This window comes from Schistocerca americana, chromosome X, assembly GCF_021461395.2.
Source record: "Schistocerca americana isolate TAMUIC-IGC-003095 chromosome X, iqSchAmer2.1, whole genome shotgun sequence".
In the NCBI taxonomy this organism is placed as follows: Eukaryota; Metazoa; Arthropoda; class Insecta; order Orthoptera; family Acrididae; genus Schistocerca; species Schistocerca americana.
Genome location: NC_060130.1, coordinates 887,108,013 through 887,123,532, shown reverse-complemented (window position 1 = coordinate 887,123,532; position 15,520 = coordinate 887,108,013). Strand labels below are relative to the sequence as shown.

Genomic DNA, 15,520 nt, shown 5'->3' with positions numbered 1-15,520 from the left:
AGTTAAGAGATCGAAGGAAGTACTGGCATTACAATTCCCATAGGACCATGTCTAGTAAAGCATTGTGGTGTTTGAACCAACCTTTTGGTTGATGATGACTTTACTATTTTAGATGGTAAAAATGAAAATATACAGAGGTCCTCAAAAGCTAATATAAAACCAGTGCATTCTGCATCTCTCTTTTTTTTCCCAGATGTCGGGTATGATAAAACAAGGATGGACAGACAGAAAGACAGACACAGGGGTACCAAATGGGAGGTTTTATACAGAAACCACTGCACTCAGCAGTCTCTACAGTGTTATGGCAGGCATGGATGCTTCTCTAATGGCTTCAGACCTATTGAAAAGAGTTCCACTTGGAATCTATCAGCACACAAATTCACATTTGCTGCTGAAGGAGTGGCCTAGAGGTAGATGCTGGCCCCTATTATTTTGACTTTCTACCAAATGTCTTTTGGTGCCCATGCAATACAATTGAACTAAATTAGTCTTGTGTGATATTCAGTTCAATGCTATGTATTATCAGGGACTACAACACACTAAGTATAACCAGTACTCCAACACCAGCTGAGTAGCACTGCTGCATGGTGGTAGCATACAGGAAGTTTAAAGGAAGACATGACAAACTAATCTTAATGGATCTACCAAGTGTGTTGTTGTTGTTGTTGTTGTTGTTGTTATCATCATCATCATCATCATCATAATCTTCTGCATTAGAAACTGATATAAAGTCACGTAGGCACAGCACTGAAAAAACCTGGTCCAATGCCTGTGGTTTCAGTTTCCATATGCCCAGTTGTCCCGTTTCCCACACTGGTCCACAGTACACTGTTTATCTAGTACCACAAGCAGCAACATTACTCAGTCACTGCTGGACAGCAGTTCATTCTTTGTGTTTTACGTCGTTAACACACATTGTTAAACCAAATATCACACTAGACAAGGGATGAACAAATGCAATAATTCAGGCATGGACACCTACATAATGTTGCGTTGTCTGGCCACAGCTGTGTCCTACGTGAGCGACAGAAGCAAGTGACTTCTGGATACGCGACACTCCAATGACAAGCAGTGACATCAGGCAAAAGCCTTGGGTGTCCTGGGTGCGAGCGACCATGTCATGCTACAAGATGGCTGCTTAAGAGCCAACCAGCTGTTTCTATAAAACAGTGTCCTTAACCTATAGAATACTGCAGCTGGAGAGTAAGGCTACAGAATTAGGTTTACTTAAGAAAATAAAGCGAAAAGGAATGCTGTGCATTTCTGTATGTTCTGTATACTAAGTTTTACGTATACTGTTTACACTGCATCGCTAAGTATATTTTTAATGTCTTGCCAAAGAACTTGATCCTCATGCCGATCCCAGTATATCACACACGTTTAATTCCTAATAAATTAAAATGAACCATGAAATTTTACAGATATTTGATGCTGCGAACGTAATTCATGAGCAGTCAGTGTTAAGGCCAACCGTTTCAATTACTCTAAGTAGTCTGTAAAAGTAAAGCTTACAAAATTTTTGAAAAGAAAGTCAAATGTTTTGTTCAATGATTTGTCTAAAACTATGAAATAAAAAATATTAGGGAAACGTTTGATGCACCTCATTTTCTGTTCATCATTCTGAGCATCATCCAAAGACGTGTAGAACGTTTCTCTGATCTACTTATTTCTTTTACACAAATCATTTCATAAAATATTTGACTGATTTCTTCCATTTGTGAATTTCAAGTTTTATTCAGAAAGCATGATATTACTGACTCCTCCTTTGCATTCCTAACGTACTTGATTCAAAGGAAGCCTTTTTGACATTTAAATACCACACCAATGTACCTTTTTATGTGCAAAATAGCTAGGTCTTGAACAGATGACATTTTTGACGCTTCATTTACAGCAGCTTTTCGTGAAATATTTCAATTTTTCCTCAGATTATTAATTAAGTTTTTGTTCATTACCCTGGTTACTTTCAAGCAGTTAAATATTTTCATGCCAAACTAGACCTCATGCTGGTGTTCTGATACCCCATTTACCTGTTTCTCTCCCTTTGTTTGGCTATGAAAATTTGGACAAAACCTCATGGTGTGAGTTATAGGGAGTCTTGTTTTCACTCTGCTTACGTGTTTACAAAAACATATCGACTGTTAATCACATAATAAAATGGTCCTTTCTGCATGCTGTCATTTCCTAAATTCGTCGTTTCGATATCTTGAACCTTTTATGAGACCCGACGATTTTTACAACCACTTGATTCCCGAAGCGGAGGAAAGGTTCGGATGCGCCACGAGTGAACCATCCGAGGATATAAAACCAATATCTCAAGAATGAAAAGAGATATTATTCCGTTCTCAACTTTAAATACAATTTAGATATATTGGTTACATTCCATACACAATAATGTATGGCCTTAAATGAACTATATGGAAAGTCTACACAATGTGATTTTATCTCTGCAGATTCTTAAAAATTTCGCGCAGCCATGTATTCAATTTCGTGCAGCACAGTAACTATGACGAATAATGAAAATCAAATCTGACCTTTATCATTTAAGGATATCAAACTACAGGTTGCGGAAGAATCAAATTTTTTTCACCGAATAGTTTTCTTAAAAGCAGATGTTAAGTAATTCACAGCTGCCATCACGTCTGCTCCACTGCTTTGCCAAGAAGACACGTGGCTGTTGCTCTGTGTCGTGCGTGCTGCAGCAACAAGATTCAAACACGTTTGAATTCAAACGTCGCCAGTTGCAGCGGGAGACAGGCAGTGACACAGATGTCACTCACGTAGGACACTTCCGTAAATAGACCTGCGGTAGTGTTTTGTCACCTGAAGCTGTCGCGCACTGTTGCTCGCTTCTGTCGTTCACATAGGACACAGCCTTAAACTAGTTGTAAGTGAAAGAAAATTCTGGAAAAGGGAGACACTGATTCAACGTTAAAATGGAGTTGTTCCCGTGCTACACACTATGAGACAAAATCTGGCGATAGAATTAGTGACTTAAATCATTTGGAATTTGGTTTTAATATAATTTGCAACTATATTTGCAGTGCAAATTGAAAAGGCAGGTCCTGAAATTCAGATGTAGCCCACTGACTTATTTGCAAATCTTCGACAACAATTTTCCTTTTGAACAGTTCCTGCACGTGTTTAAAATGGTTGTTAGAGTCTGCAGTATGTTCCGGATCACATACTCATGTGAAAATGTTCCCCCTCCCAATACTGAAATTAACAAAATCAAAACCTAGTAGTGCAGTCTCAATAGTGTTCATCTGCCTTAAGCAAATAATTTGATGACCTGCACTCTAGCTAGTACATGAAAACAGTATTCTTTCCTGTAACAGTTACACAAGGGTTTGCTATTAGTGTTTTACATTCTAAATGAAAAAATGTCTCTGAAAACCAGTAAGTCACTGATTCACCTTTCTATTGGCAAATCACAACATTTACCCTTAGGTAATGTGCCCTTTTAACTTAACTATGACTCAGCTGACACATTTCACTATTACTATTATAACACAAATAGTGCAAATAATTTTACTGCAATCCACTTACAACAAACATATGTGGTGCAATTTCTTTAACATAGGCTTACCTGCAATAATTTGTGATGAACAAAAGGTGGCATCGTTTTATGTAGTGCATACTCCATCAAATAAGTTAATAATGTTTCCTTCTCTGCTTCAGGTAACAATACCCACTCTCTAATCAAAGCTTCTTTCAGCAAGTTTATTGCTTCAAATAAAACATGGTCCACTTTTGATGTTTCTGCAAATGGTCAGATTGAAAGCATGAGTTATATCTTGAAATTGAAGGATGCAGTAAAATGTAACTTAATTAAGTGCATATTAACCGACAATTGCCATCAACAGAAGTACAGGAAAAGTATAATTCAGCACATTCAGAAGAAAAAAAGAAACTAATGCTACACTGTCAGTCAAGAAGTAGCTATTTATGTTCTTTAACAATCCATTCCTTAAATAATAGACAGCAGCATAGAAACACGAAAAAAAAGAAAAAAAAGAAAAAAAAAGAAAAAAAATGAATTTTTCTTGGCACATTATTGGTGAATTTTGGAATTTTAGATAACGAAATTCACTCAAACGAAAATGAACAATAGGACAATAAAAAATGTAATTCCAAAACTCAGAAAATAATGAGAAAAAAAAGAAGTGTTAATTAGTGTTCCACGAAATGCAATGATTGTGTGACATCATTGGCCAGGAGACCCTGTCTAGTGTTGTTCGACTGCCTGGTTCAAGTCTTTCTATTTGAGGTCACTTTGGTGACTTGCAAGTCAATGAAAATGAGATAAAATAAATAGGACAATACATACACCCAGTCCCAAAGTGAAGAAAATTTCAGACTTGGCTGAAAATTGAACCCAGGAATCAGCGAAAGAGAGGCAGTGATGCTAATCACTAGACCACACACTGTGGACTAGTGTTTAACCATAAAAAAGGAGACACCTGACTATACACAGGAATACAGCAATCCAGAAACCATAAAAAGAGAAAGAGAAAACTAACCAACAGTCTACTAACCTCACTGTGGATAGTTGGTCCCAAATCTAGCCACTGTCTTCCACGGACTACTCAAGCAGTGATTAATCACCAACGACTAAAGACAGCTGAGTCGCAATCATTTTCAAAAAAAGTTATGACGATGAATTCAAATAATTATCAACCTATACTTTATGTAATGTTTGTTTATTATTATTAGCTTCCATCACAAATACACACACATATCTGCACTTCAAGATGGCAACCATCAGTGTTGCCGTCATACTGTTGCTTGGAAATAAATACACACAACGACATCTAAAGATGTCAAACCAAAGTACCACCTTTTACTTCCGTCATTCTGCTAGCACCTGCTGAAACTACTGGAAAACTGCCCATCCGCAGCTGACACAGCTTCTATCAATATGGTGACCTTTGACATGTCCTATTGTGTCAACCAAGTAAGACATTAGAATTACACTGTGCCTTTGGAATCAAATTGCTATTTATACAGTTTAAATGACACTGAAGGCTAAATTCAAGCAAGATTCAGGGGGCCAAAACAGAATTAGAGGACTCTCATGGTTGTCCATTTATCTCGTCTGCAAATCACGTTTATAATACGTTGACTGAACCAGGTAGACATCAGAATAAAAGGCCATCAATGCTGGATGTACCCTTATATAGCGAGATGTGGAAACACATAATGCACCCAGGAACATTTTCAAACATGACTGCTTTCATGGTCCAGGCATTTTGGCGTGGGGAGGCATAATGTTGAATGGTTGTATTGATCTCCAAATCTTTCAAAATGGTACACTCACCAGTCTACATTATTGTGACACTGTTCCCCTTCCCAGTGTGTGTCTTTCAAGGGGTGCATTCAGCCCTGACTTCATTTTTATGGATGACAATGCACAACCACATTGAACAGCGCAGGTGGAGGAGCTCTCAGCCCGAGTGGGTACTCGGCAAATAGACTGGTCTGCCCGTTCTCCCAATTTAAATCCCATCAAGCACATATAGGATGCATTGGAAAGACATATCATAGCACATTTGCATGCACCAACGACCACCCAGCTGTTGTCAACAGTACTGGTGGAGGAATGGAATGCCCTACCCAAGAACTCCACACCAACTTTGCAGCTAGCATGAGAGTAAATTGCAGAGCATGCATTACCATCCATGGTGATGTTACACCCTATTAAGAACCATGTACCACCTTTTGTAATGTCCGAGTGACAATCAGGAATTCGGGTGAGTTCAGTGTAATTATTGTGTTTGAATAAAAGTGTCATTTCTGTTCATCTCACTGTGTCTTTGTTTCAGTTACCTACTGTACTATACTATAGCAGTTCATTCTCAGTATGGTCCAAGTATCATCAAGCTATGTTACTTGGCAGTGACACATTGTGCGAAAGTTACTTTCATCCTTTTATCTTTTGGAAGTTATCAAAACATTTTTACTGTCATTTTAATTAATTAATTAATTAATATTAATTAAAAATGTTTTTATAAGAAGCATGTTACATGTATTGAAGTATTTTCACCTAATACAATGACTGAGATAACGCAGTTCCTGAGAATTCTTTTTAAAGAAAGTGTCCAAAAGTAAGCTGAGCAGTTCTCTTGTATCAGCCTTCAGATTAGTTCAGGGAAGGTATCCTCCACAAAACCTATCATATCACTGCACACAAGAGATGGTCCTGGCTGCCAATAAACGTTAGTAACATTGGGGATAATTTCTAAAAAGGAAACCAAATGTGTAAACTTGTATCACATCGCAAAAACTGATAAAGTAAATATCAGTAAAAAGACTGATATGAAGAGAGATGAGTAATTTAATGTAGTTTTATGTTATAGCTGAAAGTGTTCTACGTTACAACATAATCAACTTTTTCTATGTGAAAATTTAAGTTATAATCCACAAAGTGTCTTCCATCAAAAGAAATTAATTAGACATAGATTGAATGTTTGCAATCAGTCTTATACTTACAAAAAGGAAAATGAATTAAACAGAATTATATCACAATTTTTTTTATCATTTGCCTCAAGCAATTTAATAAAACCTTAGAAAACCTGTGACTGGAAGGCTCAATAAAGATTAGAGGTGTAACCATCTCAAGCAGAATTCCAGTGTCTTCAGTACTGTGCCATTTTTCTCAGCCATTCATTCATAAGGGGGCAGTTCTCCCTTGAGAACTATTGCACATGAAAGTGGATTTGTGGAAGGTCAACACAAAGTGCGACATCTGGACTCCTTACACATATGCTAACATAGAGTAAATGCCTGATATAGGTAACAGTAGACTGTGATCTTTCAGTACACATTTGGCATTTGGAAAGGCATATAATACAAAATGGATCAATTTCATAACTACAAGCAACAAAGTAGAATGTAAGATGCAAGCTGAGGACAGCCCAAAATTGTAACACTTTTTCTTTAATTGAGAAAATTGAATTGGTGAACCAGATGGTTTGCTTTAACACCACAGTGCAGGATGGAGATAGTGTGCTATTTTCTTCCTCTGATCTTGGAATTCACTCATCTGACCAATTGGTTGGGGCTTAAGAGCTCAACACACACTATGAACTGCACATCACACTTGAACTTCGTATTCTCCACATCCTTAGAGCATAATGTAAAAGCCACATTAAGTACCAAAAAAGAGTCTATGGCCAATCATGTGTCTGAACTCCAAGACTTCAGATTTGTAGTCAAGATATGTATCCACTTAACCACCAATATGAGGGGATAATAGCACACAAGAAAAAGGGAGAGAAAGTGGGTGATAGTCTGTCTCATTATCAATCAAATGCCTCATACATTAATATAAGCGTAGAAGGTAAACCAGTCAGAGTAAATCAAATATGGTATGACACTGATTCTATAATAAAATTCAGCAAATAATGGAAGATTAAAGTGTATCTTAAATTGACTCAGGGGCAGAGGAGCAAGTGAGAGTCTTGTCTGGCTGTTCTCATGAATTAGACTTCAAGAATAGTGAAACAACTCTGTGACATGAATGAAACTGTAACTAGTACACTTATGTTATGGCTATCACCAATACTAATATGCTATGATCTGACTTTAACAGTGCGTTACTCATTCACTATGGTTTCAATTTTTGTGCTCCCTCATAAGTAATCACTACAACAACGAAGATACTTTAAAGTATAAGAAGAGAAAATAAATTGCTGCCCACCTAACTTTGAACTTTATGAGGCAATACTAATATGCTATGATCTGACTTTAACAGTGCGTTACTCATTCACTATGGTTTCAATTTTTGTGCTCCCTCATAAGTAATCACTACAACAACGAAGATACTTTAAAGTATAAGAAGAGAAAATAAATTGCTGCCCACCTAACTTTGAACTTTATGAGGCAGTATTAATACATTACAAAGCAGTGCCACAAAGAGAGAGAAAAGTTTTTACCATTCATAACTCACAATTTTTTCACGACATGTGCCTGATATGTAACACACCATCAGGATATTTAAGGATGACAAAACATCTTAAGATATGAAAATGGAATTCTCCCATCCCTTTCTTTACGGTCTACCACTCAGTTGGGCAAGGATAAGGCTTTGGCAGAATTCAAATAAGTTTCTCGTATTCCTCAAAACTAATCTAAGGAAAATCACAGCAGCCAGACCATGATTTGCAGCCATCTCCTCCAGAACACGAGACCTTACACAACACTGAAATAATTTTGTGACATGAATGAGACTAGTACAGTTTTGTTGTGGCTCTAGGCAATACTTGTATGCTAGAATCTTTTTTTAACAGTACATTTATCACCAATGCACTTACTTTGCTGGAAACTTAAGAATTCTTTATTTCCCCAAACCTTTTTCTTCTTTCATTGTACAGAGAAATTATTGACATAAATAGACTTATTTTTCATCTGTTGATCACTGTTTTTATTATCTCAAACTGACCAGTTTTGGCCAGCATTGCTCATCTTCAGATCCTTTCTCATATTTACAGAGTAACCAGTCTTAATGTAACAACCAGTTTCACATCACCCAAATCCAGTCAGTTTGAGATAGCAAAACAGCAATTAACAGACAGAAAATAAGTGTTTTCTACAAACAGCAATTGTGGATAACTCACTGTTGGCAGGTATGTCCAGTTTTGATAAAATAATTGAAGTAATGATCAACCAACAACAATGAAATGAAAAATCAATCAATAACTGAACACACTTCCCCTACTGCTAATAAAAGGTTGGTTGGTTTAAAGGCAGGAGAAGTGACCAAACTACGAGGTCATCAGTCCCTTGTTCCTAATAAAACAATGCCACACGTGTGAGAATAAAATGGACGAAACATAAAACACAAAACGGAAAGAAAGGAAAAGCCACAAGAATGAAGGGAAGGGAACAAACACTAAAAGAAACAAAAGAGGACAAGAAAACAACAGAGACGCTAGAAACAGAAGAGAGTAAAACATGAAAAAATCAGATTACAGTGGCTGGCCAACCACGAGAATAAAAAGGGAAAGCCAGCCACTCTGCAACACATTAAAACCTCCACCCTAAAAGCACTAGGGTGGAAGACAAAGAGGGACAAAGGACATGCGCTAAAACCTACATAGAAGTATAAAACCCACCCTCATGGATAAAACGCAAAACTGAAGCTGCTGTGGAGACATTGTCGCCCACCACCGAAGGCAGGGTGCTGGGAAAGTTAAAAGTCTGCCGCAGAGTGGCTAAAAGTGGGCAGTCCAGCAAGAGGTGGATGACTGTCATTTGGGAGCCACAGCGACACTGAGGTGGGTCCTCACAACAGAGTAGGTAACCATGCATTAGCCATGTATGGCCAATGCGGAGCCAGCGGAGGACAACCGATTCCCTGCGAGAGGCCTGCATGGAAGACTTCCACACATTCACAGTCTCCTTAATGACATGCAGTTTGTTGTGCGTGCTGCTATACCATTCTGTCTCCCAAAGCCGGGAAACCCTGCAGTGTAAGACAGAACGCAGGTCAGTTTTGGAGATGCCTATCTCCATAAGCGGTTTCCGCGTCGCCTGTTTGGCCAGCCTGTCGGCAAGTTCGTTGCTGGGGATTCCGACGTGTCCTGGGGTCCACACAAACACCACGGAACAGCGGGACTCTTCCAGGGCATAGATGGGATCCTGAATGGACGCTACCAAAGGGTGGCGAGGGTAGCACTGGTCGATAGCTTGCAGGCTGCTCAATGAGTCAGTACACAGGAGAAATGACTCGCCAGAGCATGAGCGGATGTGCTCAAGAGCACGAGGTATGGCCGCCAGCTTTGCAGTGAAAACACTACAGCCAAATGGCAAGGAGTGCTGCTCAATATGTCCTCCATGAACATATGCGAAGCCTACGTGACCATCAGCCATTGAGCCGTCAGTGTCAACCGCTTTAGAGCCCCGGAACATGTCAAGAATCGACAGGAAGTGACAGCGGGGAGCGGTGGGGTTAACGGAGTCCTTAGGGCCATGTAAAAGGTCCAGACGAAGCTGTGGCCTAGGCATACACCATGGAGGCATACGTGAACGGACCGCAAGTAGAGGTGGTAAAGGGAAGGACTCCAGTTCGGAGAGAAGGGACCGCACGCGAAGCGCAATTGTTAAGACCCGATCTGGGCCGCTGATGCGGGAGACGGACTGTCGCGGGCGGGAAAAGGAGACGGTAATTCGGATGCTCAGGGAAACTATGAATGGGTGCTGCATAACTGGCAAGCAGTTGCACAAATCTGATCTGCAGTGGAGGGACACCAGCCTCCACCAGGACGCTGGTCACCAAACTCGTCCTAAAAGCTCCTGTTGCTAATCAGACACCACAGTGGTGCACAGGGTCAAGTAAATGCAATGCTGAAGGCGCAGCCAAACCATCAACCACACTCCCATAGTCAGTTTGAGATTCGACAAGAGCTCTGTAGAGCTGCGGCAGCATAGAGCGATCTGCACCCCAAATGGTGCTGCTCAGGCAACAGAGGATATTGAGGTGCTGACAGCACTCCTGCTTAAGCTGATGAAGATGAGGAAGATAAGTCAATCAAGTATTGAACACCAGTCCTAGGAATTGTCTCCACTACAGTGAGTGGATCTTCATTAAGGTAAAGTGCGAGTTCCGGATGAACGGTACGACGCCGACAGAAGTGCATGACACACGACTTTGCGACTGAAAACTGGAAGCCACGGGCTAGAGCCCATGACTGCTCCTTGTGAATGGCAACCTGGAGGCGCCGCTCAGCAACAACAGAACTGGAGCAGCAGTACGAAATGCAGAAGTTGTTTGCATACAGAGAAGGTGAGACGGAGGGCCTGACAGCTGCTGCTAGACCGTTAATGGGCACTAAAAATATAGAGACACTCCATACAGAGCCCTATGGGACTCCATTCTCCTGGATATGGATGGAACTATGGGAGTCACCAACTTGGACACGGAAAGTATGGAGCAACAGGAAGTTTTGGATAAAAATCGGGAGTGGTCCCCGGAGTCCCCACTGATACAATGTGGCAAGGATATGATGTCGCCAGTTCGTGTCGTATGCTTTACATAAGTCATAAAAGACGGCAATCAGTTGTTGCCATCTGGAAAGGCTGTTCAGCTGGCAGACTCGATGGACACAAGATTATCAGTGGTAGAGCGACGCCGGCAGAAGCTGCCTTGACATGGAGGCAGCAAGCCATTTGATTCCAGGACCCAACCCAACTGCCGACATACCATACGTTCCACCAGCTTACAAAGAACATTGGTGAGGCTGATGGGCCAATAGCTATCCACATCAAGCTGTGGATGCTATGAGGCCCAGGAGCTGTCTCGGGGCAATGTGCAAGGGCACTGAGGAGCTCCACTCTGTAAATGGGGCGTTATAGGATTCACTGCAGTGTGTAGTGAATGAGAGGACGTTCCCTTCCAGCTGCTGTTTGAGTGTGTGAAAGGCTGGGGTTGTTTTTTTTTTTTTCTTTTTTTGTGGGGTTTAAGGGCGCTCAACTGCTGAGGTCATTAGCGCCCAGTCACTGTTGTTAGAGCACATGGAATCTAGTAAAACTCAAGGGGAAGGGGGGGACACCAGAAGGACCTGACAAGGATGCAGATAAAATAAGTAAAAAGGTTAAATGTCTTTGGACAAGCCAGTTAAAGTTATAAAACGCAGAATACGAGCAGCTGCTCGAGCGTCATCAGCTAAAACATCTGGTAAAGTAGATGGCAGGGACAGGACAACACGAAATTGACTAAAACGGGGACACGACAATAAAACATGGCACACTGTTAATGCCTGACCACAAGGGCACTGCGGGGCTGGGTCACCGGAGAGCAGGTAACGGTGGCTAAACCGGCAATGCCCAATCCGCAACCTGGTCAGAAGGACCTCCTCTCGTCGAGATGGTCGGGAGGAGGTTGTCCAAGCAGTTGGGAGCGGTTTGACTGCCCGGAGCTTGTTTCCTTGGAGGGATGACCAAGCATCCCACCACGACACAAGCCTCTTACACACATCCCCACGAATGTCAGATGACGGGACACAATGGGAGGCGGGCCGAGGCAGGAGGACTGCAGCCTTGGCTGCAGCATCCGCAGCCTCATTCCCAGGCACTCCTACATGTCCGGGAACCCACAGAAAGCTGACAGGAGAACCATTAGCAGCGAAAGAATGGAGGGACTGCTGTATCCGTTGAATCAAGGGATGGACCGAATAGGGAGCTCCAAGGCTCTGAAGAGCACTGAGTGAGTTAGAGCAGAGTACGTATGATGAATGGCAGTGGCGGCGGGCATACTGAACGGCGTGATGGAGAGCAAAAAGCTCGGCCGTAAAGCTCGAACATTGGTCAAGGAGACGGTATTTAAAGGTGGCGGCCCCAACGACAAAGGCACAGCCGACACCATTGTCAGTTTTGGAGCCATCGGTGTAAATAAAGGTGTGACCGGCAAGTCGAGCACGAAGTTCGACAAACCGTGAGCAATACACTGCAGCCGGAGTACCCTCCTTCGGGAGTGAGCTGAGGTCAAGATAAATATGAACCGGAGCCTGGAGCCAAGGTGTTGTCGGGCTCTCACCCTCTCTGAAGGTGGTAGGGAGGGCAAAATCCAATTGTCGAAGCAGGCGACGGAAGTGGACTCCGGGGGGCAGCAGGACAGAGACATACAACCCGTACTGACGGTCGAGAGAATCGGCGAAGAAGGACTGGTAAGCGGGGTGGTCGGGCATAGACAACAACCGGCAGGCATACCGACACAGCAGTACGTCGCGCCGGTAGGTCAATGGTAACTCGGCAGCTTCAGCATAAAGACTCTCGACAGGACTAGTGTAGAAGGCTCCAGTCGCAAGACGTATCCCCCGATGGTGGATGGAGTTGAGCCGGCGTAAGAGGGATGGCCGAGCGGACGAGTAGACGAAGCTCCCATAATCCAGCTTCGATCAGACTATGGACCGATACAAGCGAAGCAGGACAGTGCAATCCGCTCCCCAAGATGAACCGCTAAGAACTCTGAGGACATTAAGGGAACGTGTACAACGGGCCGCCAAATAAGAGACATGTGGAGACCAACACAGTTTCCTGTCCAACGTGAGCCCTAGAAACTTAGTTGTTTCCACGAATGGGAGAACAACGGGACCGAGATGTAAGGATGGCGGAAGAAACGCTTTATATCGCCAAAAGTTGATACAAACCGTCTTCTCTTCAGAGAACCGGAAGCCATTTGCCACGCTCCATGAGTAGAGGCTGCCTAGACAACGCTGAAGGCAGCGCTCCAGGAGGCATGTTCTCTGGGCACTGCAGTAGATCGCGAAGTCACTGACAAAGAGAGAGCCTGAGACATTAGGTGGAATGCAATCCATAATTGGATTGATCGCGATGGCAAAAAGGGCTACGCTCAAGACGGAGCCCTGAGGCACTCCGTTCTCCTGGAGGAAGACATCGGACAATACGGAACCCACACGTACCCTAAACTTTCGATCCGTTAAAAAGGAATCAATAAAAAGGGGCAGGCGACCGCGTAGGCCCCACCTGTGCATAGTGCGGAGGATACCCCCTCTCCAACAGGTATCATAAGCCTTCTCGAAGTCGAAGAACACGGCTACCGTTTGGTGCCTTCGCAAAAAGTTGTTCATGATGAATGTCGACAAGGTCACAAGGTGGTCAACAGCGGAGCGGCGGCGACAAAAACCGCATTGGACATTAGTAAGTAGCCGTCGAGATTCAAGAATCCAGACTAATCGAGCATTAACCATGCGCTCCATCACCTTACAGACACAGCTTGTAAGAGAAATGGGGCGGTAACTAGAAGGAAGGTGTCTATCCTTCCCGGGTTTGGGTATAGGAACAACGACGGCATCACGCCAACACATGGGGACCTGACCTTCGGTCCAGACGCGATTGTAGGTACGAAGAAGGAAGCTTTTGCCCACCGGAGAAAGGTGTGGCAGCATCTGAACGTGAATGGCATCTGGCCCCAGAGCAGAGGACCGGGACAGTGCAAGCGCACGTTCGAGTTCCCGCATAGTAAGGGGGGCATTATAAGTTTCCAGATTCAGCGAGTGGAAGGAAGGTCGCCGAGCCTCTTCTGCCTCTTTCCTGAGAAGGAAGGCAGGGTGGTAATGGGCGGAGCTTGAAACCTCCGCGAAAAAGCGGCCAAAGGCGTTGGAGACAGCCACAGGATCAACAAGGACCTCATTACCTGAGGTCAGGCCAGGTACCGAGGAGTGGGCCTTAATGCCCGACAGCTGGCGCAGGCCACCCCAAACGACGGAAGAGGGAGTAAAACTGTTAAAGGAGCTGGTGAAAGAGGCCCAACAAGCTTTTTTTGCGATCTTTGATGACTCTACGGCATTGCGCTCGGAGTCTTTTGTATTCAATACAATTCGCCAACGTAGGATGGCGGCGAAAGGTGCGTAAAGCACGTCGTCGAGCACGGATAGCGTCCCTACAAGCCTCGTTCCACCAGGGGACGGAAACGCGACGTGAAGAAGAGGTAGTACAAGGAATGGAACGTTCGGCAGCATTGATGATAACAGCCGTGAGGTATTCGACCTGACTGTCACAGCTGGGGAAATCGTGGTCCGGAAAGGTCGCCAGGGAGGAGTAAAGTCCCCAGTCAGCTTTCGGTATGTTCCAGCTCGAAGGACGTGGGGATGGGGTGTGGTGCAGGAGACGAACGACACAGGGGAAGTGGTCGCTCGAATAGGTGTCAGAAAGGACATACCACTCGAACCGACGGGCAAGAGTGGTAGAACAGATCGAGAGGTCCAAGTGGGAGTAGGTATGAGTAGAGTCCGAGAGGAAAGTCGGGGCGCCGGTATTGAGGCAGACAAGATGGAGATGGTTGAAGACATCCGCCAAGAGTGAGCCTCTTTGACAGGATGCAGGAGAGCCCCAAAGGGGATGATGGGCATTGAAGTCGCCAAACAATAAAAACGGCGGGGGAAGCTGAACGATCAGGTGCATCATGTCAGCCCGACTAACAGCAGATGACGGTGGAGTGTAGATGGTACAAACTGAAAAAGTAAAAGCAGAAAGAGTAATGTGGACAGCTATTGCTTGGAGTGGGGTGGTCAATGGGATGGGATGGTAATAGACATCGTCCCGAACGAGCAACATGACCCCACCATGAGCTGGGATACCGTCCACAGGGGTGAGGTCATACCACTCCGAGGTATAGTGGGTAAAGGCAATACGGTCAGTCGGGCGCAACTTGGTTTCCTGGAGACCAAGGACGAGCAGACAGTGCAGGCGGAGGAGCAGTTGTAATTCCTCCCGATTAGATCGAATACCTCTTATGTTCCAATGAAACAACGCCATCGCTAGTCAAAAAGTTGGGGGAACGAGACGGGGAAGAGCTGGTCACTTCGACGGCTGCGGAGGGCCAGGTTGCGAGGGAACAACGCTACAACCGACGGGAGGCGGATCCGGTTCCATCGACTCGTCGCCAGCTGTGGCCGCTGTCCCTGGTTGTGTAGGAGGGGCAGCATCATTTGCCGACGAGAGGCCAGCTGAGCGCCTGGCAGCAGAGCGTCCCGGCGAAACTGAGGACGGCCGGGAGCAGCGA

General features: G+C 43.8%; 1 protein-coding gene across 1 annotated transcript in view; it reads right to left on the bottom strand.

Annotated features, from left to right (window-relative positions):
* Window positions 1–15,520, bottom strand: part of LOC124554892 (exportin-4-like) — a 231,368-nt gene that overhangs the window by 194,883 nt on the left and 20,965 nt on the right. Inside the window, exon 3 of the mRNA XM_047128568.1 lies at window positions 3,587–3,759. Coding sequence (XP_046984524.1) covers window positions 3,587–3,759 — 173 coding nt within the window. The remainder of the gene's footprint in view (window positions 1–3,586; window positions 3,760–15,520) is intronic.